This window comes from Fusarium musae, chromosome 10, assembly GCF_019915245.1.
Source record: "Fusarium musae strain F31 chromosome 10, whole genome shotgun sequence".
NCBI classification, from domain to species: Eukaryota; Fungi; Ascomycota; class Sordariomycetes; order Hypocreales; family Nectriaceae; genus Fusarium; species Fusarium musae.
The window spans coordinates 1,090,321-1,114,426 of NC_058396.1; the positions used below are offsets into that span (position 1 = coordinate 1,090,321).

The 24,106-nt window shown below is 48.8% G+C and overlaps 11 protein-coding genes and 1 non-coding gene across 12 annotated transcripts; 4 read left to right on the forward strand and 8 right to left on the reverse strand.

Annotated features, from left to right (window-relative positions):
* Window positions 1-488: 488 nt before the first annotated feature.
* Window positions 489-2,219, forward strand: J7337_012518 (uncharacterized protein; the record flags this gene model as incomplete). The annotated part of the gene is made up of 3 exons (XM_044830036.1): window positions 489-816; window positions 871-1,048; window positions 1,199-2,219. The coding sequence occupies 3 exons, from the start codon at window positions 489-491 to the stop codon at window positions 2,217-2,219; spliced, it is 1,527 nt and encodes a 508-aa protein (XP_044674952.1).
* Window positions 2,220-2,440: 221 nt separating this feature from the next.
* J7337_012519 (uncharacterized protein) lies at window positions 2,441-3,367 on the reverse strand (the record flags this gene model as incomplete). Its single annotated transcript, XM_044830037.1, has 1 exon — window positions 2,441-3,367. One exon carries the CDS (start codon window positions 3,365-3,367, stop codon window positions 2,441-2,443), a length of 927 nt encoding a protein of 308 aa, XP_044674953.1.
* Window positions 3,368-4,318: 951 nt separating this feature from the next.
* J7337_012520 (uncharacterized protein) lies at window positions 4,319-5,356 on the reverse strand (the record flags this gene model as incomplete). The annotated part of the gene is made up of 1 exon (XM_044830038.1): window positions 4,319-5,356. One exon carries the CDS (start codon window positions 5,354-5,356, stop codon window positions 4,319-4,321), a length of 1,038 nt encoding a protein of 345 aa, XP_044674954.1.
* A 959-nt stretch (window positions 5,357-6,315) lies between these two features.
* On the reverse strand, window positions 6,316-7,239 carry J7337_012521 (uncharacterized protein; the record flags this gene model as incomplete). The annotated part of the gene is made up of 3 exons (XM_044830039.1): window positions 6,316-6,490; window positions 6,511-6,879; window positions 6,935-7,239. 3 exons carry the CDS (start codon window positions 7,237-7,239, stop codon window positions 6,316-6,318), a joined length of 849 nt encoding a protein of 282 aa, XP_044674955.1.
* Window positions 7,240-8,145: 906 nt separating this feature from the next.
* On the forward strand, window positions 8,146-10,343 carry J7337_012522 (uncharacterized protein; the record flags this gene model as incomplete). The annotated part of the gene is made up of 3 exons (XM_044830040.1): window positions 8,146-8,729; window positions 9,272-9,677; window positions 9,942-10,343. 3 exons carry the CDS (start codon window positions 8,146-8,148, stop codon window positions 10,341-10,343), a joined length of 1,392 nt encoding a protein of 463 aa, XP_044674956.1.
* Window positions 10,344-10,829: 486 nt separating this feature from the next.
* J7337_012523 (uncharacterized protein) lies at window positions 10,830-11,834 on the reverse strand (the record flags this gene model as incomplete). Its single annotated transcript, XM_044830041.1, has 1 exon — window positions 10,830-11,834. One exon carries the CDS (start codon window positions 11,832-11,834, stop codon window positions 10,830-10,832), a length of 1,005 nt encoding a protein of 334 aa, XP_044674957.1.
* Window positions 11,835-12,619: 785 nt separating this feature from the next.
* J7337_012524 (uncharacterized protein) lies at window positions 12,620-13,675 on the forward strand (the record flags this gene model as incomplete). The annotated part of the gene is made up of 1 exon (XM_044830042.1): window positions 12,620-13,675. The coding sequence occupies one exon, from the start codon at window positions 12,620-12,622 to the stop codon at window positions 13,673-13,675; it is 1,056 nt and encodes a 351-aa protein (XP_044674958.1).
* Window positions 13,676-15,840: 2,165 nt separating this feature from the next.
* J7337_012525 (uncharacterized protein) lies at window positions 15,841-16,449 on the forward strand (the record flags this gene model as incomplete). Its single annotated transcript, XM_044830043.1, has 1 exon — window positions 15,841-16,449. One exon carries the CDS (start codon window positions 15,841-15,843, stop codon window positions 16,447-16,449), a length of 609 nt encoding a protein of 202 aa, XP_044674959.1.
* Window positions 16,450-17,819: 1,370 nt separating this feature from the next.
* J7337_012526 (uncharacterized protein) lies at window positions 17,820-18,724 on the reverse strand (the record flags this gene model as incomplete). The annotated part of the gene is made up of 5 exons (XM_044830044.1): window positions 17,820-18,075; window positions 18,124-18,169; window positions 18,220-18,330; window positions 18,392-18,587; window positions 18,641-18,724. 5 exons carry the CDS (start codon window positions 18,722-18,724, stop codon window positions 17,820-17,822), a joined length of 693 nt encoding a protein of 230 aa, XP_044674960.1.
* Window positions 18,725-19,450: 726 nt separating this feature from the next.
* On the reverse strand, window positions 19,451-21,189 carry J7337_012527 (uncharacterized protein; the record flags this gene model as incomplete). The annotated part of the gene is made up of 5 exons (XM_044830045.1): window positions 19,451-20,166; window positions 20,215-20,539; window positions 20,596-20,697; window positions 20,747-20,982; window positions 21,033-21,189. The coding sequence occupies 5 exons, from the start codon at window positions 21,187-21,189 to the stop codon at window positions 19,451-19,453; spliced, it is 1,536 nt and encodes a 511-aa protein (XP_044674961.1).
* An 812-nt stretch (window positions 21,190-22,001) lies between these two features.
* Window positions 22,002-22,075, reverse strand: J7337_012528. The gene has a single exon. It is a non-coding gene; the product is annotated as a tRNA-Val (tRNA).
* Window positions 22,076-22,488: 413 nt separating this feature from the next.
* Window positions 22,489-23,583, reverse strand: J7337_012529 (uncharacterized protein; the record flags this gene model as incomplete). Its single annotated transcript, XM_044830046.1, has 1 exon — window positions 22,489-23,583. One exon carries the CDS (start codon window positions 23,581-23,583, stop codon window positions 22,489-22,491), a length of 1,095 nt encoding a protein of 364 aa, XP_044674962.1.
* Window positions 23,584-24,106: the final 523 nt, after the last annotated feature.

Sequence of the window (24,106 nt, forward strand, 5' to 3'; positions counted from 1 at the left end):
ATCATATCCGAATCAAAAGGATAAATCACATCGGACATGTTTCCTTGAAAGATTGATGTGGCTGGTCATAGATCCACCGCGGATAAGCTCTTTACTCAGTGCTTTTCCGCTAATTAGCGCTTCCCATTGATCCCCCAGCAGATGGCGTTGGCATTGGGAGTGATATTTTCCGTACAATGAGACCATCAGAAATGATACCCCGCACTTGGCAAACATGGACACTCCGCTTTGGGTGTCGCCAAGTCTGGGGTTACACTGGTTTTCGTCTGGGGAAATGTGGGACATCCGCTTGAGCTAATCTCTACAGTGACCTCCTTCGCTTTTCCCAATCGTCGTCTCAACTATAATACCCAGCCTGCCTCAGCACTTCCAAGGCTCGGCCATTCAGCATCGCAACTCTTGAGATTCAAGTCCTAGAGTAGCTAAGTTCTGTCTGCCGGAATAAGCTCTCAGTCACAAGCCTGTCCTGGAGTACCAGCATCTTCATCATGGCTCCTCGAAGTTCAATCTCCAAGAGCGACATTGAGGTTGGCGACCATAAGCCAGATCATCTCGAAAACACCTCCGAAGCCATCGAGATTGCCGGTTTTCGTGTCTTTGGCTTGAGACCTGAAGATGCCGAGTTCTACAACAGTTATACAGAAGAGCAGAAGAAGAAGGTCTTCCGCAAGGTTGATGTTCGACTCGTGCCAATGCTTTCAATTCTCTATCTTATTTGTCACGTCGACCGGGCCAATATCGGCAATGCGAAGATTGAGGGAATGGTAGAGGATCTGGGAATGACAGGTGTTCAGTACAACACCATTCTGTCAATCTGTAAGTCACACCAACACTCACTCTTTCTCTCACTGTGAGCTAACTTTTGATAAGTTTTCGTACCTTATGTTCTTCTTGAAGTTCCTAGCAACATTCTTCTGAAGAAGTTCAAGCGCCCGTCGGTTTATCTTGGTATGCTATGCGTCTGCTGGGGTATCGTCATGACTTGCACTGGACTTGTTCAAAACTTCGGTGGTCTCATGGCGACTCGTGTTCTTCTTGGCATTTTTGAGTAAGTCAATATCTGTTGACTCTTAGACTCGTCTTGCAGATGGGGCTAACATCACAACTCAGGGCTGGTTTCTTCCCCGGTGCTATCTACCTGTGCAGGTAAGCTCAACAAGGGAATGTCTACGCACCGAAGACTCTAACAGTTTCATAGTTACTGGTACCTTCCCAAGGACTTGTCTACTAGAATATCTTATTTCTATTGCGCGAGTGCTTTATCTGGTGCCTTCTCTGGTCTCCTCGCAGCTGGTATCGCCGAGATGGACGGTGTTGGCGGTATGGAGGGCTGGAGATGGATTTTCCTCCTGGAAGGCATGGCTACAGTCGTTTTGGGTGTTGCCTGCTTCTTCTTCCTTATTGACACTCCCGCTCTGTCTTCAAAATGGTTAAATCCTGAAGAAATTCGATTCCTCGAGCTCTCGATGTTCATCAAGCAAGGCGGCGGTTACTCTGGCGAAGACGAGAGAAAGGTGTCTTGGAAAGACTTGAAGATGGTGCTCACAAACTGGAGAGTCTATGTTCAGGCTTACTTCCTTCTGTGCCAATCTGCTCTCTCTTACGGTACCAAGTTCACTCTACCAACCATCACAAAGGCGATGGGATTCAGCAACACGAACGCTCAGCTCACCTCGGCTCCTCCTTACGTCGCTGCTGCCATTTCTGCCATTTGTTTTGCCAAGATCTCGGACCGATTCTTCTGGCGCATGCCCTTCGTCGCCATCCCCATGATCATCGTTACAGTCGCCTACTCAATCATGATTTCTCTGAACGGCGAGCTCGAAGCTAAGAAGGGAGTTGCATACTTCGCCGTCGTTCTTGCCGTTGTGGGTATATATCCTATCCAAGCCGCCGCTGCGTCATGGAACGCCAACAACATCGCTCCCTCATCAAGACGAGCAATTGGTATCGCTATGATGAACTGCGTCGGCAACGTCGGTGGTATCGTCGGTAGTTTCATGTACCTGGAGAAGGAGAAGCCTAAGTACTACACTGGATTTGGTTTGTCGCTTGCTTTCGGAGGTACTGGTCTGATCGTTGCCCTTCTCCTGGAGTGGAGCTACAAGATTGCCAACGCTCGCAAGGCCAAGATTGCCGAGGAAGCTAAGCGGAAGTACACTGAGGAGGAGCTGTTTGACATGGGAGACAGGTCGCCATTGTTCAAGCATGTGCTCTAGACACTGCTTGGGGGCTGTTGAGTGGATACGGAGTACTAGTGATGGCGGTTAGGGTCACCCGCATTTTGTGAGCGGTTCGAAGCTAATGGCGGGAAACATGGTAGGATTATGATATTATGAAGAATATATATGAGTATTATGCTCGGTTTAGATAATGGACCCCCCCCAATGTGATGCATCTATCATGCGTAAACCGCATGGAACAATATAGTCAAACACCCTTAAACGCCAAGGGTACAAACACCATTCTGGCAGACACATACTCCAGGAATAACACACAGATCCAAGTTGCTATCGCAATCTGAAGGATTACCACAGTTAACTTGATCAACACAGATACCCTGCTGGCAAGTAGCGCCAGCTGAACACCCAGCATTTGACTGGCAGAATTGCAGATCAGATCGTGGTGTACATTGGTTTGTCGATTGGGAGCACTCGCAGAGTCCTATAGCACAAACAGGCTTAGCGGACAAGAGGCAATCGTTTTGATCAGCGCAATAATCTGGTTCTTCTGAAGCGATATGACAGAAACCAGAGTCCGAGCAGGTTTCGCCGGGGGCAGTACATTCATTGTCATCGGTGCATGGATTGGGCTGGCTGTTGTCGGGAACGCAAGTGCCGGCATCGCAAATGGGCTTGGCCAAGCCGTAGATAGTCTCACACTCGACGTTCAGAGTGCACTCGTCTGGCCCAGCAGCTTCAGTGGTCGTTGTCGTTGCTGGGGCTGTCGTCGCAATGTCTTCGACAGCCCGAGTAGTCGTAGTGGTGGCAAGGAGGACCGTGGTGTCATCACTCAGAGTAACAGAAGTTGAGATATCTTCGGAGACAGGAGTTGCTCCAGCTGTGGCGACAGAAGGCTCAGTGATCGATGTTGTCTCGACGGCTGTCGTGGTGGTGTCTTGAGCGGTTTGGGTAGTCGTGGTGGCATCGGCCAAAGTTTCAGATGAAGAGGCAGCGTTAAAACCAGTTGCAGTTTGCGTTGTAGAGACAGAAAGCTCAGCAGTGGTGGAAAGAGCAAGCGTGGATTCCAGGCTGCTTGACATAGAGCCCTCGGTGGTTGAGACAGATGAGGGACGGCATGGACCAGCATTAACGCTGCGAATGGCCAAAACCGCTAACGCGACGGCGAGGAATGGTGATGAAACCATGTTTAGAAAGCGAAAGACTTTGGTGAGTTGAAAAATGAGAGACATTTATTATTACGAATTGGAGAGAACTGGGAAATGCAAGAGGTTTTAATGCTCCCCTTTTTCCTTATGAAGACTCCCGTCCCGACTTGTTTTTCTTTTTGTCGGTAAATTGGTGGCGCTGTAGTGTATGTAGGCTTATACTCTAGTGGGCGTTAACAGAGCTTTGGCGCTGATCATCGACCCTAGAGCGTGGATGATCATGCATGGGATGCTTGTATGGCAGAAATAGTAGAGATGGGGGAAAATACACTTTTAAATATCCCAGAAGAGTTTTTATAGAAGAGAAATTATCGCCCAAAGATGTTGATTTGATTGAGGCAATGGAATCCTTCATAGGTAAAACTGATGCGATTGAATCTGTGCTATCAAACAAGCCAGGCTAGCGAACCTGCTGCCCCTGCGAGCCGGCACATCGAGGCGCTGAAGCCGCTAATGGTTTTCAGCTCGCACGCGCTAATGCAAATAGCTTAAGCTTAGATAAATACAAAAATACAGAGATGTCACTAAAAATGAAATATTTATCTTCAAGTTAACCAACACTATTCTCGCAACATCATTCTGCCGTTTGGCGCTTACAGCACGTTCAAATTGGTTGAAATACAAGAGCCATTGTGTTTGCACGAGCACTTTTGGCACCTCAAAGGCACCTTAAAGGCACCCTAATTGGGCTTTGTCACCACGCCGGCACCGTGCCAAGCTAGGGCTCCTTGTAGGCACCTGGGCCACTGTGGCAGCACCCTGTAGGCCCCCGACTATATCAGACTCCCACTAAACTAAACTACAGTACTGAAAAACGTCACCATGTTTGTGATCATGAGAGAACACGCGTTTTACTTGTCTTTTGTCGGTTTTACTGTATCAATATTTCATCGTAGAGTAAGTATACTATTCATCTAGTACATAGGCGCTTTAATGCACCGCCACACCGTTCGACGTTCCATTCATGATCCCATTCGATACGCCATTCGTTACGCCGTTTGACTTGCCCTTCTCAGCCGGTAGCTTGAGCGTAGCCTCAAACTCTAACATCTCAGATATTTGCGACTCAATACTCTTCTTCGCAGCATCTGTAGGCTCCACGTATGGCCGTCTGGGCTTCAGCTTCTCTGCAGCGCCCTTGATCCCAGCGGTCTTGGCTGTGCTCAGAGTCGCCGCATACTTGACTGACGCGATTCCAGCCTTGCAGGGCTGCTCAGCCAGCGCCGCCTTCTTGTGCAGAGCCATGGCCTCTTGGAACTTGCCCTCTTGGTAGAGGTTATAGATATGCACGATTGTCTTAGGGACAACGTTGGCGAAACCAGCAATGGTGCCGTGAGACCCAGCAGCCAGGCCTCCTATCAAGAAGTCGGATTGGCCACCGTAGATTGCAAATCGTTCCTCAGGAAGCTCTGCTGAAAGCCGCGTTATCTTTGCGACAGCTCCGCAGGTCAGCTTGACACCAACAATATTGCTATGTTTCTTTGCCAAAGAGGCAATGGTGGCAGAATCCAGGTCAATGCCGTTGCAAACGACAGGGAAGTTGTAAATGACAATGGGAAGTTGACTGTTCTTGGCAACGTCATCAAAGAAGTTGTTGATGACCTCTGGTGTCGTCTGCTTCCCAAAGTAGGCTGGAGGAAGCAGCAGAACATAGTTGGCTCCGGCATCAGCTGCGTCACCGATGAACTCCAAGACTTGCTTGGTTGAGTGTCCACCAACGCCAGCCATGATAGGGAACGATGGCCCGCATGCGTGACGTGCTGTCTGTAACAATGCCTTGCGCTCTTCACGTGTTAACAGGAAGGTCTCGGCATTTGTTCCAAGTACAACCAGGCCTGCAAGACCGGTCTTGGAGAGATAAGAGTAGTATGCTGCTTGTGAATCGGTGTCTAGTGTATCTGTCTCATGGTCGAAAAATGTGATTGCTGGTGCCCAGACGCCGCTTGGTGGAGCTCTATAGAATGACATGATGGCTATGCAATCGACTTTACGAAAGGAGAATGAGTGTCGTGTATTGTTGATGGTAGACGTAAACTAGAATGGTGCTTTTGGAAGATTACAAGTACTTAAAGCCTCGGGACTGTGGCTTAGTTGGACATTTGCCTCAATAACTCTCTCCCGTTTTGCTCTGGCCTCTGGGGGACCATGATATCAATCCGTGGTCTCCACTCACTCACGGGTGAGAAACACAGGTTTCCCCGGTTTTCATTCGCCAGGTCGCCTGCGGAGTCTTGAATAATTGCAATGGGCAGCGGATCATGCATGTTTATCCAGATGAGACGCTGGATAATCATCAACGGGAATGCGACAGCCGTCTCTAGTCATGGGGCTTAGGAGCCATCGCGGAAAAGCTAACTGCGAGGTGGTTGGGACTGTCTTTTTCCGACAAGTGAGAGTGAGCATTGCTGATCCCCCGCATGGCGTTGGGCGAATGCGACGCTACTCTAACTGCACTTGACTCGGTCTGGGCCTGGTTCTACGACGAAAAATACCCGAACCCGAGTATTCTAATTGCCGAGAAAAGTAGGAGGATGCGGATGGAAGGGCGTAGGATACATAATGGCTCCAGATTAGGTTCAATGCATGTAGAGATAAGGTAGTCGGTCATTCTGCATGGCCTTACAACCGAAGTTGTCTAACGACGAACGGCTGGCTTTGTCTCCAGATCTGACTGGCCACTTGGAAGATGCCAGTGACTACTTCAATTCTTGAAAGAGGCCAGTGAAGCAACAGAGATCAGCGGCCTGGGGATCCGGTTATCATCACTCCTCTTCTGCTTCATGCAATACTTGGCAATTGTGAAAAGTAATTGAAGATCGTGCGAGCCTTGAACAACGTCAATTGCCAGTAACTTACGTGCAAACTTATTTATACCTTGAGGATGTCTGTTTGTATTGGTGTCTTGGTTCATCTATGATACGTAGCTCCTAGCTCTTTCTGTGCATAATCGTAGCCGCAGCCTGGTGGTTTGGGAATATCAAGGTATCAGCAATGACTACATTCTCCCTTCTGCCAGCAGCAAAGACAATCGCTTCAGCAATATCATCCGGTGTCAAAGGCTCACAACCACTATAACTGATCAGCTCATGGTTCTTCAACGATCTGGAGAGGTGCAAACTTACGCATAGACTGCATCTGCCTTTTCTTTGTTGCCGTAAAATCTGACGACCGAGAACTCGGTCTCCACTTGGCCTGGATCAATTCTGATGACTCTGATGCGTTTCGAGATAAGCTCCTTGCGCAGACTCTCAGTGAAGGAGTGGATGGCGGCCTTGGTTGCACAGTAGATGCTACCACCAACGTAAGGCTCGCGACCTGCGATAGAGCCAATGTTGATGATGTCGCCGGCTCCCTCGCCGCTGTTGCGCTTCAGCATCATAGGGAGGATAGCTTGTGTCATGTTGATCAAGCCTGTGACGTTGGTAGCGAACATGACGTTGATGTCTTCCTCCTTGATCTCAGGAGCCTTATCAACGCCCTTGACAAGACCACTGTGAAGAAGAGTCAGTCAATCTCCTTCTCAATCAATATCTTAGGGGGACTTACGCATTATTCACCAAGACATCAATCTCGCTAAACTCTGCCGGCAATTTGCTCACGAAAGACCGTACCTCATCAGGCTTGCTGACGTCCAGCTGGACAGGGTGCACCTTGACACCACCGCCAACTTCCTTGACGATATCTTCGGCGATTTGACGAAGACTGTCAATCCGTCGTGCTGTCAAGACCAACTTGAGGTTGTTGGGACTGGTGCGGGCGAACTCAAAGGCTGTGGCCTTTCCGATGCCGGAGGATGCTCCGGTGATGAGAATTGTCTTGCCCTCAAGGCGCTTTGAGACAGCTGATGCCATTTTTGGGAACTGTGATACGTTGCGAGCGTATTGATAAACAATGATAGACTCAATTCGACGTATACTGACGCAGATAATAAGTACCTCTTGTAGCTTCAACAGGTTGGCTTTATTCGAGTCAGGGAATGGTAAGGATGAACGTGGAAGCTAACGCGAGGTACCCCTCATCCGCTCCAACCAGGATCTCCATCGGATTTGTCACCGGGTTTGATGCCGGGAATGCGAGCGACGAGAGCCTTGGAGAGCAAGAAAACGTCAGGCCTTGACATAGGGTGTAAAATAAGCCAAGCAAAAGGTATCCTAAACTCATACAAAGCTACTTAAGTCTTTGATCAGGTTACCTAAATCTTTCTGTCAGTTGGGGCAGGTCTTGTCTATTCCTTCCTCCGGGACACACGTGACATAGATTGCGGGGTTCTTATGAGGACAATTATCCATGTCTCATCCCCGGATTCGCTTTTCCGTCCAATCTTTACCCAGTTTCATCCTTTCTTTTCCGTTCAGTACAGCCTCAGTCAGTTTCACCGCATACACAGATTTACGTCTAGACGAGTGGATAGACGTGGCTCCAATGACTTCATCCATACTCCCAACACCGTCAGAAGATACCAACAGCATACATGTAGCAAAGAAGCGGAAAAAGAACGCTGAGAGGGTCAGAGTGACCAGGGCGTGCGATGGATGCAAGAAGTAACGCAACCCTAGGCAATTCTTCGCATAGATCAACCCTAAGCTAATCTGTATAGACGGAAGATCAAATGCAATGGCATGCAGCCGTGCAAGTTCTGTACCCGGACAAGGGTTTCGTGCACTTTTGACTCGGCTTATGCCAGAGGTCGTTTGCCGGTAATACCGTCAGCGAATGAGGTAGGGAATGAGAGCATAACTGTGTCGGCTCAAGGTACAATGCCTCGGAGCGAGGATACCAGCCCTACCGATTTGGCGCAACAGTACATGGCAAATGCTACAAGCCAGAGTGTAGAGTTTCAGGACTATGGCATGTCCTCTCATCTCATGGAACAGAGCGGCACGGGCTCGGGCTCACGGGCTGTAACGTCGGTGCAGCAGTCCCCTGAGCCGTCTCAGGAGGATCTTCAAGGTCACTACATCGGCCCGGCCTCTGGCGTGTCATTCCTTCTCAGGGTTCAGAAGCGGATGCACCAAGCAATATCGTTCTCTGGGCCAGGAAGCATCTTCACTTTTGGCGATGCCCCTCTTCAAAACCCTGACTATGATCCAAACTTTTGTATGATGCTTCCCAAAGAGGATGCTCAGCGCTTGGTGGATCGTTACTTCGACTTTGCCATGCCAACATACCGTTTTCTTCACCGACCCACCATTCAAGAATGGTTCTCAGAGTTTTATGAGACGTTAGGGACTATGCGTGACCCAAATAATTCCGCCGCAAAAGTGGCTTTGCTCTTCATGATCTTGGCCCATGCTAGAGTATACATGCCTGAGAACGACAGACCAGGACCATCAGACCTCAGGTAGGGTACCTGTCTTTGACAGGGCTTTGTGGCTTATGCTGATGCATGATACAGCTCACGGTATTACTTGGCAGCTGAGCATCAACTCTCGAAAGAGAGTGGTTCAATACGGCTCACTAGCGTTCAGGCTCGTCTTCTGCAGTGTTACTACCTTGGAACCCAGTCCCGAGTCAACCACTGCTGGAGTCAGTTTGGCATTGTTACAAACCTAGCGCTTGCTATCGGGCTCAATCGAAATAAACGACCTGGTGTCATAAGCGGGTTGAACCATATTGAAGTCGAAAGCCGCCGGAGAACCTTCTGGTGCGCCTACACTCTTGATGCATATCTCAGTGTATCTCTAGGTAGACCACGCAACTTTCACGATGACGATATCGACACAGAGCTTCCAGCTTGTGTTGACGATGGTGACATAACTAAGGACCACATAAATCTTGCTGGGTCAACGAAAGGCTACTCGGTTATGCTTGCTCCACTTGGACATATGAAGTAATGCCTCGTCTCAATTTGATCTGTAAGAAGCATACTGACTCATGATATAGGCTTGCTCGTATCATAGGCCAAATCCTGCGTGGTCTTTATTCAGTTAAGCCAATCTCGATTTCCAAACGCTTAGAGGAAACACAACTCGTCTCAAAAGCCCTCGCAGACTGGCGAGCTGAGTTCTCCCAGTTTCTCGATGCCGATTACTTCAGTACATCGTTTCTCGTTCCAATCGTTCAACGGCAACGGAATGTCCTGAATCTAACTTACTGGCATGCTATAATACTCACGCATCGACAAGCTGTCCTCAACAACTTTGCAAGGATATCGCGTCAGAATAGAAGGGGCAGTGAGAACGATGCTGCAACTCAAGAGAGTGTGCAAAGATGCCTCGAAGCTGCCATCCAAACAGTCGGTCTGATCGATGAGATGACCGACAACGGACAAATGTTCCGAGCATTCTGGGTACGTACAACCAGTTCCAGGATATCTAGCTCTTGACCCAAAGACAAGATCTCAGATAAAAGTGAGGGTAATGAGTATATTGCCCGTATGTGGCTATCGGTGTTCTTCACATATGTGTCCTCGGGGTTGGGGCTTCTTTTAACCTCTCAACCTTATCACAGTACAACCAATTCTTCTTCCGATACCTCAACTGATTTATAATATTAGGTCACTGCATATTTTGCCTTCACTGCAGCCATGGTTCTATATATCTATGTGATACAGAAATGGGCGTCACCTCCTGAGACTTATAGCAAATACTTTACAGCTGCAGCTCGATGCCAATCACACATGTCAACCATGGTTGAGAAGGGCTCCTTGTCAGAAAGATACTGTTTCTTGCTGGAGGAATTACGGGTTGAGGCCTTACGCCAAGTGAATCGGATGCATCCAAACGTATTCCTGGATGGACATGCACAAGACAACGCTCTCCAGTCCAATGTCATACCGATGGATACGCCGAGCGACAAGACTTCTTATACGGACTTAATGGGCGAGAACGGCGGATTGGACTTTAATGGCATGTCTGGAGTCGATTTCTCGGGCTGGGGTCAATTTGCAAATATGGTCTCGTCAGGCCTGGGGAACTTGGATGCCTTCCTCGATGATGAAGTCTTTCGGCTTTAGGTAACTTCGGGGGTATTTAGTAGTTTGGTAAAAGACTTAGGTAACTTGGTATAAGTTTAGGTAAATCTAGGATACCCTTTCCTAAGTTTGTGTTGACATCCTGTATCAAGGGCTGATGCTTGCTTTCTCCCCAAGATCGCTAACATTTCCAGGCTAGTACCGGCTGCGCACATCCACGTCGTCAACCCTTATTATCACTCGATGGGGTCACAGAGCTGCTGCAAAGATGGCGAAATGGATAGATCAATGTGGGAGTGCGCGGCGACAAGGCTTGCCTGTTCGTAACTTCCAGTCCTGCTGCCACTCGAGCGCTCTCAGATGTCGACCTTTCGAGCTCATGACCGATCCACTGTACATTCCAGTGATCAGATATCATTTCTCAAGATGGCATTAACTTATTCATGTGGCCTCGGACCTCTATTATCTGATGAACCTATGCTGGCCTGGACGTTGTTGGCAACCAATGTACTCGACAGGACTGGGCTCTTAGGCGGCTGCGTTTTTCTCGAAAATACTCAAAGCCGTGTTCTCGAACTCACGCCCAAATTGCAAGACTGATTTCCAGTGGTGAGGGATAGCTGATGCTCCATCCCTAGCTCCCAATATTCCTCCTGCGATCGCTCCGTTTGTGTCTGTATCCCAGCCAATTCGAACAACATCCACGACAACGTCCTCCAGGCTGCGAGTGTCAAGAACCGCAGCGATCGCGAGACTCAGTGACTCGAGGACGTATCCACTGCATCTCCCTCCAAGTTCGGGTGAAGGTCCTGTGGCAGCCATTGTTGCTATGTTGAGGGATTTGCCGAGTTCAATAGCTCTATACACTGGACCAGATCCTCCTTCAAGAGTTTCGGCGACATTGAGACCTGCCTCAATGGCGTCTTGGGGTGCGACTTGGTCGATGAGCTTTGAAACAATCGTGTTGTAGGCCGCGCACGCGACCGTGCATCTCTTGTCGTCGTGGGTGATCTTGCTGATACGAATGCTTTCCTCAACCAACTTCTGGGGATCGCGTTGGAACAATCCGGTTGGGATGCAGCGCATCAAGCTTCCGTTGCCGGCACTACCTTGCCCAGCTCCGGCGCGGTCAGGGTCTTGCGTCTGCTTATAGAGTCTGAGCCCAGTAGCAGTGGCCCCTCCAATATCCTCAGGCCGACTTCCCGGGCGCCTGCCTGGCCAGTCGCCGTGAAGCCAACTGATGAAATAGTCGCCAGCGAGCTGCGCGATGTCGTCGCCGTCCTTGTAGTCGTGATATGCAAGGAGGACTCCGCGAGTCATATCTGTATCGTCTGTTGCATGGCCCTGTGACCATCGAAAGGGGCCTCCGCCCACGATATCACGAAGACCGAGAGGGTATTCACGGGCGATGTCCGTATGAGTTTTGAACTCGAGCGTTGCGCCAAGCGAGTCACCGGCATGGACACCCAGTAACGCACCGATGATGCGGGACTCGCGAGGCGAAAATTCAAAGTCGTTTTGAGGTGAAGGCATGTTTGTTGCTTGGGTTTGTCTGTTGGCGGTTTGACGGTTCAAATCTTATTGAAGAACCAAAGAGCGGGGGCTGAGCTGGGGCTGAGCCTGTCAGCCTTGAATTGGGTCCATGCATTGCTGCCTGCAGTAGGCAACGCTGGACGAGTTTTAGCAAGGCCCAGACCAGATCATTGCTCAAAAAACACATTCTTGGTCTGATTTCGGAGACTGAGATTGTGCAATTGTGCGGTTGTTGGTGTTGTCTGTCGCACAAAGCTAGAATGAATGAGCCCTCGGAGGCAGTGGGGCGCCAGCCACTGAATGCCCCCCTACGGCGTCTGCTTTCCTTCCACTAAAACAGCGGATGTGCTTCGCAATGCTGTCCGACTCTCCCGTCCCTCCGAGCTCTCCATCCGAAGCACCAACTCACCAAAAGATGCAGGCATCTTGAGCAATTTCACTGGCCCGGAGATAGCTATCATTCTTTCGGGCCTTCCATGTACGCGGCAGCTCTGCCCTACAAGTGGATCCACGATCGACAAATGTCCTGCAGATTAGTGGCTAGGCCTCTGGAATGTCACTGTGGCAGCGACTAGAATCGGCGATAACACTAATCTCCAGGCGGTTTACACCAAACATCGCAGATAATTTCTGAACCCGGGACGATGTCGCCAGACTAAAAGTTCACTAAGATAAGGGTCGAACATTTTGACTCAAAAGACAGACAGTAACTATTTAGAATCGACTTATCTCTTTTCTTTTTCTCTACAGATTCTTCCAAGATCACGGAAGCATTCATACTCAACATGTCCCCGACAAAGGGTCTCGTTCTTGTCACGGGCGCAAATGGTTTCATCGGCGCACGTACCGTTGAAGCTTTCCTTGCCGCCAACTATTCTGTCCGTGCTGCAGTACGAAGTCAGTCCTCAGCCTCGAGCCTCCTCTCAGCACTCCCGTCATACGCTTCTTCTGGTCAACTCACGAGAATTTTGGTTCCCGATCTCATGGCGAAGGGAGCTTTTGATGACGCTGTGAAAAATACGACGGCGATAGCTCACGTCGCGGCGCCAGTTGACTTCAGTAACACCAATATCGACTACGTCATCGGTTCTTCGCTACAAGGGACTCTCGGAATTCTCGAGTCAGCTGCCAGAGAGCCTGCCGTCAAGTCGTTTGTGTATGTATCCTCCATCGTGGCTGTCAGAGGCTGTAAACCGAAGCACCCAGAGAAGGGTTACACGGAAGAAGACTGGAATGACCAAATTGAGGATGCGATCATGAAGGCTGGCTCAGATGTGACTGGCCACCAGATCTACGTCGCAAGCAAGGTCAAAGCAGAGCGCGCATTCTGGGAGTTCCGGCAAAAGAACAAAGATCGTATCAATTTCACAATGACAGCTGTCAATCCGGTCTGGGTGGCTGGGCCGCCGCTTCTTCTGCCTGAAGACCCGGAGAAGTTGAGTGAGACCGCCATCGTTCCGTATCGTATCATGAACGGGGAGAACATGTCGTCTGCCGGACCTGGCAATGGAACACATGTTGACGTGCGCGATGTCGCACGACTCATGGTCTTTGCGGTCGACAAGAAAGAAGTGGCCGATGGGCAGCGGTACATCGCTGGAGGGAATGGCAACTTTGGGAACATCCAGGCTTATCGCGACTTGTTGCGAAAGGCTTATCCCGATAGACAGGGGATCATTGGAAAGGGCGAACCAGGAAAGGGATACCTGCAAGACTACCGTATTCCCAATGGCGGGTTCAAGGTCGATGCTACTAAAGCGGTTGAAGCAACAGGCCAAGGTTGGATCCCGTTTGACCAGATGGTTTTAGAGTCTGCAAAGGCGTACGAAAGGTATTTCTGAAGAGAGGACTTCATTCCATGTCAACAGTCAGTGGGTAACTTTAGGGAAGGGAAGGCTCATTATGTTAAGAAGAGAAGATGAAAGTAATGCAGTTTTGTAAAAGAATTGTTAAACCCCTTTCTAGGATACTACGACGGGATGAAGCGAAAAGGTCTAAAAGGCGTGCTATCCAGGTGATCTATGTTTTATAGCTGGTGAACTTGTAGAAAGTATGTGAGATACGGATATATTGTGCCCCTCATGGTGAGTTGGATTTGCGGTCGCTTCTGGTAGTATCCCCTCCGAGTGGAGTGACGTGGGTGCCATGAGGCGATGAAGAAGGGTCTGTGGATACGCAAAGGAAGCGCCGCAAGGCAGAGTGATTTTTTCCTTTTGTAGGGATGCCATTTTATCCTTCCTTGCTTTACTCGTCAAGGTTAATCAACTTCTCAAGTTTTGCAGGTATCATACTCCCATCATCCATACAGTATTGGCCATTCTCCCCGAGTCTTGATTTGACGACCCTTGGCCTTGTATGTAGCCGTCATATGGAAGGGTGTCTTTGGCTTGTGCCATGGCGCCATCTGAAGTTCTCCTTGGAATCATTTGGTTGTTGATCTCTACGGCTTCATCTCATATGACTTTACATGGTCTTCTGTCGGTACTTGGGCAGGTGGGAGCTGGACGCTTCCATTGTTCTGCTGTCAGTGAAAGCATTATTAAGTGACAGTCATGGCAGTTTCAACAAGAAAGGTTTCGACAGAAGCTTATGGATTCCCTCTCCACTCATTGTGTGGAACTAACCTCGTAGAGCAAGAATACGTCAGAGTTGAGAAGGGAATATTGAACTAAATTTAGTACAGAGTGTCCTATATTTACGTTAAAGCGGTCTCAACATTTTCATCTGTTTCGGATATTTAAATACGTGTTGGCAACCTCACGAGCTGAGAATTATATGGTATTCTAGTTCTGTCTTTATGTTCTCACCAAAGTCAACATCCGGGTTCGCTCAGGACCATATCATGTCACATGTGCGAGTATGCCCTTAGTGGTACACTTTTGGACTGCCACTATGTTCCTTTCTGCCAAGCTCAAAAAGGCTTTGAACTGGCGCGCTGCTAAACACTGAGCTTCCGAACCTGGCATAGCTTCAGGTGAGTTCATACTCAGGCTATATCAGCTCTTTACAGCTCTTGGCGTAAGCTCAAGACGTAACGGCAACATTCATACTTGAGCAAGAGGTGAGGGGGATTTTAGAGGCGTTAAAGCATGTGCTCCAGTTATATCTGATGCTTTTCAACTCATCACATCGACATCTGGACTCTCCTGACTGGCTTTGAGCTATCTGCCTCAGCAATGATAGATTCTCGCCAAGTATGTGTTCTTTATCATGTTTCTCTGGCTACAATATCCAGTGTTAAAATCTATCTCGCTAGGACTTTTTCTAGAACGCCTGCAATTGAACGGTATTTGATGCTCGGCTCTCCCGGGAACGAGCCGCGGTAAAATCGTACCGGCTATTGACTCGCAGCATTCTAATGGCACAGCAGTCTTTTTTATTGGGGTTCTTCCTGTAGCGATCCACTGTACCCTTTTTTACACCACGCCGTTGCATCAAAGCGTTCCAGGGGTCCAGAATACCATATGATGCTCTCCTTCTCGGATGCCGATAGACCCGTAACAGTTTCTGCGCTTGGTGACTCTGGGCAATTCCTATTCTAGCCACATATACGGGAAGCACCAAGATCCCGTGTCATAACGATTGGCTCGCTTACCTACCGAACAGCAAAGCTACCTCATTATGTAAGGCGGCGATTTCTGTTCTTGGTCTGAATATCAAAGCTGCTTGAACCTTCACGAAGTCGCCCCTCTACTGTGCATTTTGTGCCGCAAGAAAACATCATATCCTTGCCCTACCACTGTACATAGTTGGCGGCCTGAACTCGTTATGGAAGGAACGACGGTTGGTGTTATGCTTGTATAGGTTCAATGTCCCATGTCATGTTGGATCCGACTTCAAGCCCACGATGACTGCGGCCTCGTGAAATGTATAAATAAGTAGTTAGGGACTTCAGGTAGAAAACTACAGCAAGCTCAAGCATCTCACAGTTCAAACACCTGTTACTCTAAATCATACCCTTTGCAGAGACAGCTACTTCAACCCAATTGCAATACTTGTAGTCAATATGCACTTCTCAATCCTCGTCCCGGCACTTCTCTCCTCTTCAGCCTTTGGGCTCGCCGTACCCCAGGCCGAGGATTCGAAGCTCATGAAACGCTTCGATGTCCCTGGAGCCTCTGTGGAGGAGGGCTTCACTATCCCTGACGATACCCCAGACGGATTTTACCGGGTTCATATCGACGACGATGGGGTTGCCCATCATACCAAGGTTGACATGAACCTTGAGCCGATAGGCGAAGACGCCGATGCCTCATCTGCTTTGGACAAGCGCCAGAGCTGGCGAGTCACCTGTGAGGGCTCCTCACTTAATCGCAATGATGCCGACCTCACAGTCAAGTTGTTGAGGGATGGGTGCGGTAGTGGTCACACTGTCCAGCCTCGCGATCACTACTACGTTATCTCGGGTAGGGTTGCCAGTTACTTTTGTAACAACACTTCCGGACGCACCACCTGCAGCGCAACGATTGTTCGCCAGCAGATCCAGGAGAGCGTCAGCAGCCGATGTGGTACTTTCAAGGCAGGCTGGGCACGCTGGGATAATTCCAATGGCCATGTCAGCGTGGGATACCAGAATGTAAACAATCAAAACTCCTTCTGCGGTCGCAATCACTGAAAGGGGAGGAGGACGAGGTTGAACGACGCCGCCTGTACCGATGGTGATAACCTCGCGAGGTGGCATAGGGGATCACTTTAACAGAGACATTAGGAGGGACCAATGCCTATTGATTTGACATGAGAGCTTTCCCGTTGGCCAGTTTCAGTACATGACCGAGTTTCTAGTGGATGGCGTGAGCCAAATGGTGAATACCGGTTGCAATAATAAACACCCAGAGAGTCTTAAACACCTGTCATTCATTTTCTCGATAAATGCGGAGCATCAGACAGAAATCTTCTGAAGTACGCGATGTGCTTGCAGGTAGATTGAATGGTAACGTGTCGCTCCGGCATGTGGCAGTTATCAGTCAATGCCAGTGCCAGCGAGTGATACACTTGACCAAACCATTATTCCTAAGTTACTTGCTTCATTGTTGGCCTGCTATGATTCTGGAATGTTTTTGTTGTTCTGCCGTTTCCCAACTCACAATTTTCACACCTCAGCTTTCCCAACACACAAAACAACGGCTAGAAAATTCTCTTTCAACATCATTCAACTCAATCCCTGAACAAGTACGCAATCTCCCAACCATAGTGAGCACATCTTCAGCCGTCAAAGCCTCTCCATACTGAAACTTTATGACAAATGTCGTCCTCTGACAGTGACATGGCCAACGTTGTCTAGCAGGTCTTGACGGTGAGTACAGCAGCAAATGCAATCTCAATACAACTCACGTCTTTGTAGGACCTACAGAAACTGCCAATCGAGGATCCCTCCCAAGTTTGTGCTGCAGCTGACGCCGCACCTGTATCAACAAATACCCCGGATCGATTGATGAGCATCCCGTTCCGAAAGGAGGGATGGCCTGAGGACTGGTATGAGAAGGACTCCCATACGTCTTCTCAAGTCGAAGAAACGTATTTATTTCTCATTTGATACGACGCGATAAATATTTGAAAGAAAGAGGTGCCAGGTTCGCTTCCTTTGCTGTTGAGGAGGATGATGGGAAAATCCGAGTTCGTGCCTAGCAATTTCTGGGGCCCGGCAACCTTGCAGCCGGTCATACTAGAGTCAGAATTCTCGTGGAACGACTGGTTAATGAAAAGTGGTAATTCAAGAATATCGATGCCGAAGACTTGTCTGCCTACGAATCTAATGGTTAGTCACCACCATGGAATCCCAGGGCGAAGCCAATCATCCCGCCAACAGACAGGGAGGGACTCCCGGAAGATCGAGTTGATCAACGACGTCTTCACGGCTAGCGCAACCTATAAAGACACCGCAAAGATCTTTCCTCGCGAGATAGAGCTCTCTCGCGCCGGCGACAAAATGGCTTGGGTAGAGGGCCAAATGGCTAGGCGAGGCAGACGATATGCCCCTGAAAGAAATCACAACTGCTTGCGAGTCTTCTTGAAGAATCTTGATGTGTCCCCGCAAGGCAGCTCAAATGGAAGTGCATCAGCGCACATAGCGGCCGCACAGCTGTAATATCCCAAGAGACCGGAGACAAAGCCAAAGACACCGGCAGCCTTCATGAGGCTCTTTGCAACCTTGACTTTTCCATCCGCATGGGCGAAGTTGGAGGCCGCGTCAAGGGTGAAGCAGAAGAAAATAGTGGTAAAAATGCCGAAGGAAACCAGATTACTAAAGTTTGTCAGCTTTCTGAATATCAAAGGATGTAAGAACTCTTACATAGGAGCGGATCCAAGCATGAAAAACAGTGTCAAGACCGCCCAAACTACAGGAAGATTAGCTGTCGGATCAATAGGTGCATCAATAGAGACTTACTCAGAACGTAGAATCCCAACGCGTTGTGATACTCAGGTGTTGGCCCGCCATAAGAGTCGAGAACACCAAGTGATGGGCACAGTATGACGCCGTAACCACCATAGAAAACAGCTAGAGAATTGATTAGCGTTGGGTCACAACTCCTACCTCGAGTTTCATTTCAGTCACTTACCATAGGCGCTCAACGCTGAGTAGCCGAAGGTGTTACCGCGAGCCATCTCCCACTGAGCAGAGACAAACATGCAAAGGCCAGCGGCGAAGCAAAGGTTGCCAATGAAGATTGTCTGGGTCTCGACTCCACGGAAGCCCATCATGGACAAGGACAGAGTGAGAAGCGTAGTGGCGAAGGTGCCCATGGCCAGTGGGGACTATTCACTTCCTTTAGTTGAAGTTTAGGTAGAAGACATGGTAGGTGACGTACAGGATTGCCAATGCATTGGCCCAGACTCAGAGCTGATGGGCTCGGTGAGTGAGAGCGGATCTCTTCAATACTCTTGGTGGCCATGATGTTTTTTTTTTTCGGCTTTTCGATAGATCTCAGGCTATCAAATCTTATCGAGTTGTTCTACAAAACACTGAGCCTCAAGACTTGGCATGACTGCCTTTTATAGATACATCCTCATCCTCCCTGCATCTGCAGAATTTTCTTCCCTTCCCTTCCCTCGACCCGCGTCTCAACATTTAGGTAATAGTTAACCCATGACTACTACCGCATTAATTTCCATATGCAGTGGCGTCTAAGTGCAGGAGTTAAAACTCAGACTTTTCTCGACTGTGGAGGAAACCGTTAGCTAATAGGTGTGCAGCCGGCCCGGACTAGCGCCCCGAATCTCCCCGGATCATGGAGCAGTTTGCGGGGTTGGTGTTTTCATGGGGTAATAGGGTATCACGGGACGTCAAAAAGAATGGGAGATGATGGAAAGCAAAGACAGCGGTGAAAAATAAGATTAGGGCTAAGCCGTGAATAGCCAGTAATTGGCGAGTGACGTTGGAGAATCGAGATCATGTCATGGTTACGTGGTATTGGACTTACTCTCCGTCACAGACCAGCAGACAATGGGGGCAGAGAGCAACAAATTTATTACAAAAGATCTTCAACACTCTTCGTCTAAGTCCAAAGCCTCTATAAAGCCTTTGTTGGTCTGCATGAGTCCATAGATCCCCAAAGGAATTGCCCATGCACCTCGTGAATGCCTTATCCAACGATGCTCCATCAAAGGTCGACAGGGTATCAAACAAAGCGATACTTCATATATGGAATGACATTTTTAATGAATGGAACCTTTTGAGGTCCAAACTCACAAGCCTGGACTTCCTGGTAGGTCATTTTCCCCTCGATGCCCCCAATGGCCTTACAATATGTCTCCTCTTTCTTGCACGGCACAGGCATTTTAGCCTCGATCCAGTGGCTGTAAGAGACACCCCCAGACAAAATCCCAAGTCTCTTCTTCCGAAGAGGTAGCTGAACGAGGATATCTTCTACTGCTTTGTTGGCCTTGATGAGATTTTCAAGGGGGCCTTTCAGATCATTCCTGAAGCTCTTCTGGATGCTGATAAGACCATCACGGACTTTGCGGCCAGATTCCGTCTTGGAAAGCTCAGAGTTCTTGGCCCAATTGACAGACAGGATCTGATTGATGGACGTGGCAGCAGTCTTTGCGGCGCCCGCATGGTTGCTGATGAGGTTGAAAGTCCCAGTGAGCTTTTTTAAGTCATCTGCTGCCTGGGGGAAATACTGAGTCACCCTGAAGGCCTTTATCACGTCTCTCAAAGAGTTGATGCGATATTCATTCATCAACTTCAGATAGTAGGCCTCATCTGCCGGGGTTGTGGTGTACTTGATGGCATTCTGTGTAATCTGCTTCATCTTGGGAATGTTTGCGAGTGACTTCCCTGCAGCACTGGGGACACCTTGCAGACTCTTGACTGTTGTCATCGTGCTTACATCTATAGATATTTAGTCAACGTTCCATTCCTTGATGCTATATTTCTTACACTTCTTGAACGCGTTGGAAGGCGTCGTCCCCTTACAGGCATTGTTTTTACAGACGTTGGCCTTGACTGAGTTGACTTTGGCGGAGACATTCTTGAGACGCGCTTGAACTTGCTTCGAATAGGCCTGAACATCTGTTGTCTTCTCCCTGAGAGCGTCAAACAAGGAAACCCATTTGTTGAGCATCCCGACGAAATCGCTTTCGGTGATGCTGTATGAGTTTTGAACGTAGCTGGCGAAAAAGGCACGAACTTTGGGGCCGTCATACGTTCCTGTATAGCAGGACATTACCGCTTCGGCGAGCTTCTTGTACGTCGCTACGTCAATCTGGAACCCTGTTAGTGGCTGCACAATGACAATATTGTGTCGATGGGCTGTCATACCTCAGGGGCTCGAAGGATAGTCCACCCATTTGTTGCTGCAAGCTGGCTCCTAACCACCGATGCTCTGTCCGTCACTACGCTGTATCCACTGTCGGAAAGACACTTTGAACGGTCAGAGAATGACGCGTATGACACGATCAAGTTGACATACTGTTTCCTCCCTGGATATCACGTCAAGGTATCCCTGCGTTAAGTGCGCATTGATCTGACCGTCGTAGCTGGGTTTGGCATTTGAACTGGTGCCCCAGTAAATGGCATTTGAGAGACAAGAGCAATACGTTTCGGCGTTATTCACAAAGCCGGGACTGCCAAGTGCCTCCTCGACAGCGGTACAGATATTGACTTCTTTAGGCACAATTTCTGTATCAGTCTGGACACCGTTGCCGTCTGTATCATCGATGTTAGTTGGGAAAGAGTTGGAAGCTGCGTTGCCTTACTATAAATGGCTTTCGGGTAGTCGGGATACGTAAAAGTGCTACTACATCCGATGATTCCCGAAACATCATTGCAGGCTTCATCGATGTGCTTCTGCTCAGCAGCATCGGCTTGCGAGAGAAGGGCACCGAGGAGTATGGAAAATGAAAAGGTGTTCATTGCAAATCCATGCTGAGTTAGTGTTGAGCAATGAATGAAGATTTATCTTATCTGATGAATGGGGGATATACAACTGTATTGAATACTCAAAACTGGCCATCGTTCGCATGAGGTACTGCACTCGTTGTTAGATGCCAAGGACCGAGAACATCGTCGCAGCCAGCCACTTGCAGCCCAAATCCAGTCCTCCTTTTCAGGGCTTTCAGCTCTTCAGCCTCAGTTTTATCGTGTGAGTTCTTCCAAGCGGAACTTTCCATGTCACGCATCACCAGCTCGTTTCTGGCTGCCGGATGAAGCATGGTACGGTCCAAAGACAAAGACGATTAATGGTAGGGCTGAGTTTGACGAGCGTTGGTGAGTTGCAAATGGCTTAGCAGCATGCTTTTCCCTGTGAGGCTGAAAGACTTAATTTTATGGTTATTGAACGCCATGAATTCAGCGAAACAATTCCACGTTCATTCGTGCGTCTCACGCCACCAAGAGTCTGGCCTCGACAACCGGACCGGCCTTGGCAGGCTGATTGCAGATCCCAAGTACTAACCAAATGTCTCTTCTCTATGGCTGTCTGCGTTGTCCTGTTTCCAGGCAAGCCTCATCAGTTGCTTGGTATGGGCGAGGCAGATGTTGGTGGAGGTGTCTCAAGCCACGGTTTTTATATACCTGGAGGGCATTCAATGCAAAAACAAAAAATGCCTTGCCGCTTCGCCTTGGGGAATCTTACCACTCAGCCATGATTAAACCTGCTGGGAATGTCCCCAACACCAAATCGGGGCAAAAATACGTATCGCTCGATGGGCTTAGGGCAAAAAACGTGGTTCCGCCCGGGATCGAACCGGGGACCTTCTCGGTGTTAACGAGATGCCATAACCAACTAGACCACGGAACCGTGTCATTTGGATGACAGGTGAACCTCCAATTGGAGAATAAGTTTCCCGCCTTCGCTGACTGTGTTTACTGGATCAGCTTGCAAACACGATGATGCTCAGGATGAGGAGAAAGCTTGCAGTCCTTGCAATTCACCCTTCTTGCATATATGTGTAGGCGGCTTTCTTTTCTTAGCTATAGGGCATTTTTTTGAACTGTCTTTATACACGTACCTCCCGGCCGAAGGCTGTCGGAAATGCGTCTTGGGTAAGTACAGGAGTAAGAAGAGTTCATCGTGCCAACCAGTTTATTGTTTCTATAACATAATACGTGTTTACTTAAATAATAGAATTATAGATTGATAGTAAGTGTGGTATGAAATCTAATTGCGTATGTTGATAAAACCTGTTCCAGATCATTTCTCATCTCTATGGTTCAGAGCCCGGACCAGAATCCCCGAATACTCGTCGTCGCATTCCTTTGAACCTCTTCTTTAGGCCATATACTTCTGGTGCCCTCCAACATCTCTGTCCACTCATTGATCAGCGCATCTCTTCCACCACGACCTGCAAAATGTAGTAGAAAGTCCCCTCGTCTTGCATGATAGTCCTTCAAACCATCCTCATCCGCCTTCTCAACGAAGTCTGTGGGCGACCCTTTAGGATAAGTGTTGAACCACTCTTGAGGGACAACTCGAACATTGGGTTTGAACTTTGGTTCGTTCATAATGATCTCCATCGCACTTTGCTCAGTAAATGGAAGTGAGACGTTGGGTCTGTAGTATCGAAAGGCAGCGATGTCGCTGAACAGTTCAATTGCCCATTGGTTAACCCGGACGAAGAATACGCCATTGTTAAGGCCGTTCCAGTCGTTCGTCACCAAGAGATGTATATCGTCGTACTTCGTCTCGTCTCTTCGCTCGGGTTCTGAGTCATCTCTGTCTTCGTTTTCGTCCGACTTATCGTCGTGAGGTGGGAGAAAGCTCGACAAAGGGCGACACTGATCGAGGATGAGGGTATCGCGGTCCACCCAGAACAGCCACTCCAAGCGTTCTCGAGTAGGCTTCACCATCTCTTTCAAGAGGAGAGACAAGATGAAGGCAGGTTTGTTCCAGAGCGAATCAACAACTGGAGTACACATAACTTCCAGTTCGTTACCATGGATCATGCTATGTAGTACATGCGTAGCCAGCGCTTTCTGGTAGTGTTCCTGGACCGAGCCAAAGTGTGCGGTGACTCTTCCGATTCGTACGTCTGAGGATGAGTATAGAGGCATATGTCGGCATGCATTCCGTATCGTCTTTGCCTCTAGTAAAAGGGAGGAGTTCAGTGAGGGTAAACATTGGCTTCCGCCATGGGGGTGAACAAGAGAAACAGGATCTTGTGTGGTGCCATGACTAAAAGATTTCGGCCAGTCCCATTCGCCGTAGAATGTGTAGGCTTGGTAGCAAAGGAGGATGCCAAAGAGAACAATGACTGCCTTTAGAGCAACGGCGGCTGTTGACCATGGTAATCTCTTGAGCTGAAGCATGTTGATTGTTGATTTGCCATTCTGGTTCGTCAGCAAATCCGACTACTTATATTGATGGATATGTGGTTCTAGGAAACGCGAGGACCTCAGAAAGGGCCACAAGACTTGGCCATTGAGAAGTCTTGACTGTGAAGCCATGACGATAGCTTTGGATCTGTCGTAACAAATCCGAAAGATGCCTAGTTCCAATCCTATTTCCAAGCATATCTTTAACCTACAGGGCCTGCCGCTTGGGGAAACCCTCCGCACATCATTACGCCGGTCCATCATGGGATGAAGTGAAGTTCCATGTTAGTACAGATGCCCAATCACCATCGGGCGCCTCAATACCGCTGTGACATAACCGTGGTGGCTGTGATGTTGGCTAGCCCTGTAGCACGGATATCGAGGCCTAGCGCGGGGATAAATTAAGACAAGACTGTCACTTCAAACACGCATTAGTACAGATCCGGCAAGTAGTCTCTTGACACGAGCTAGAACCCTCGGGAATACGAAATATTCCAACATCAAAAAGGAAAAGCCG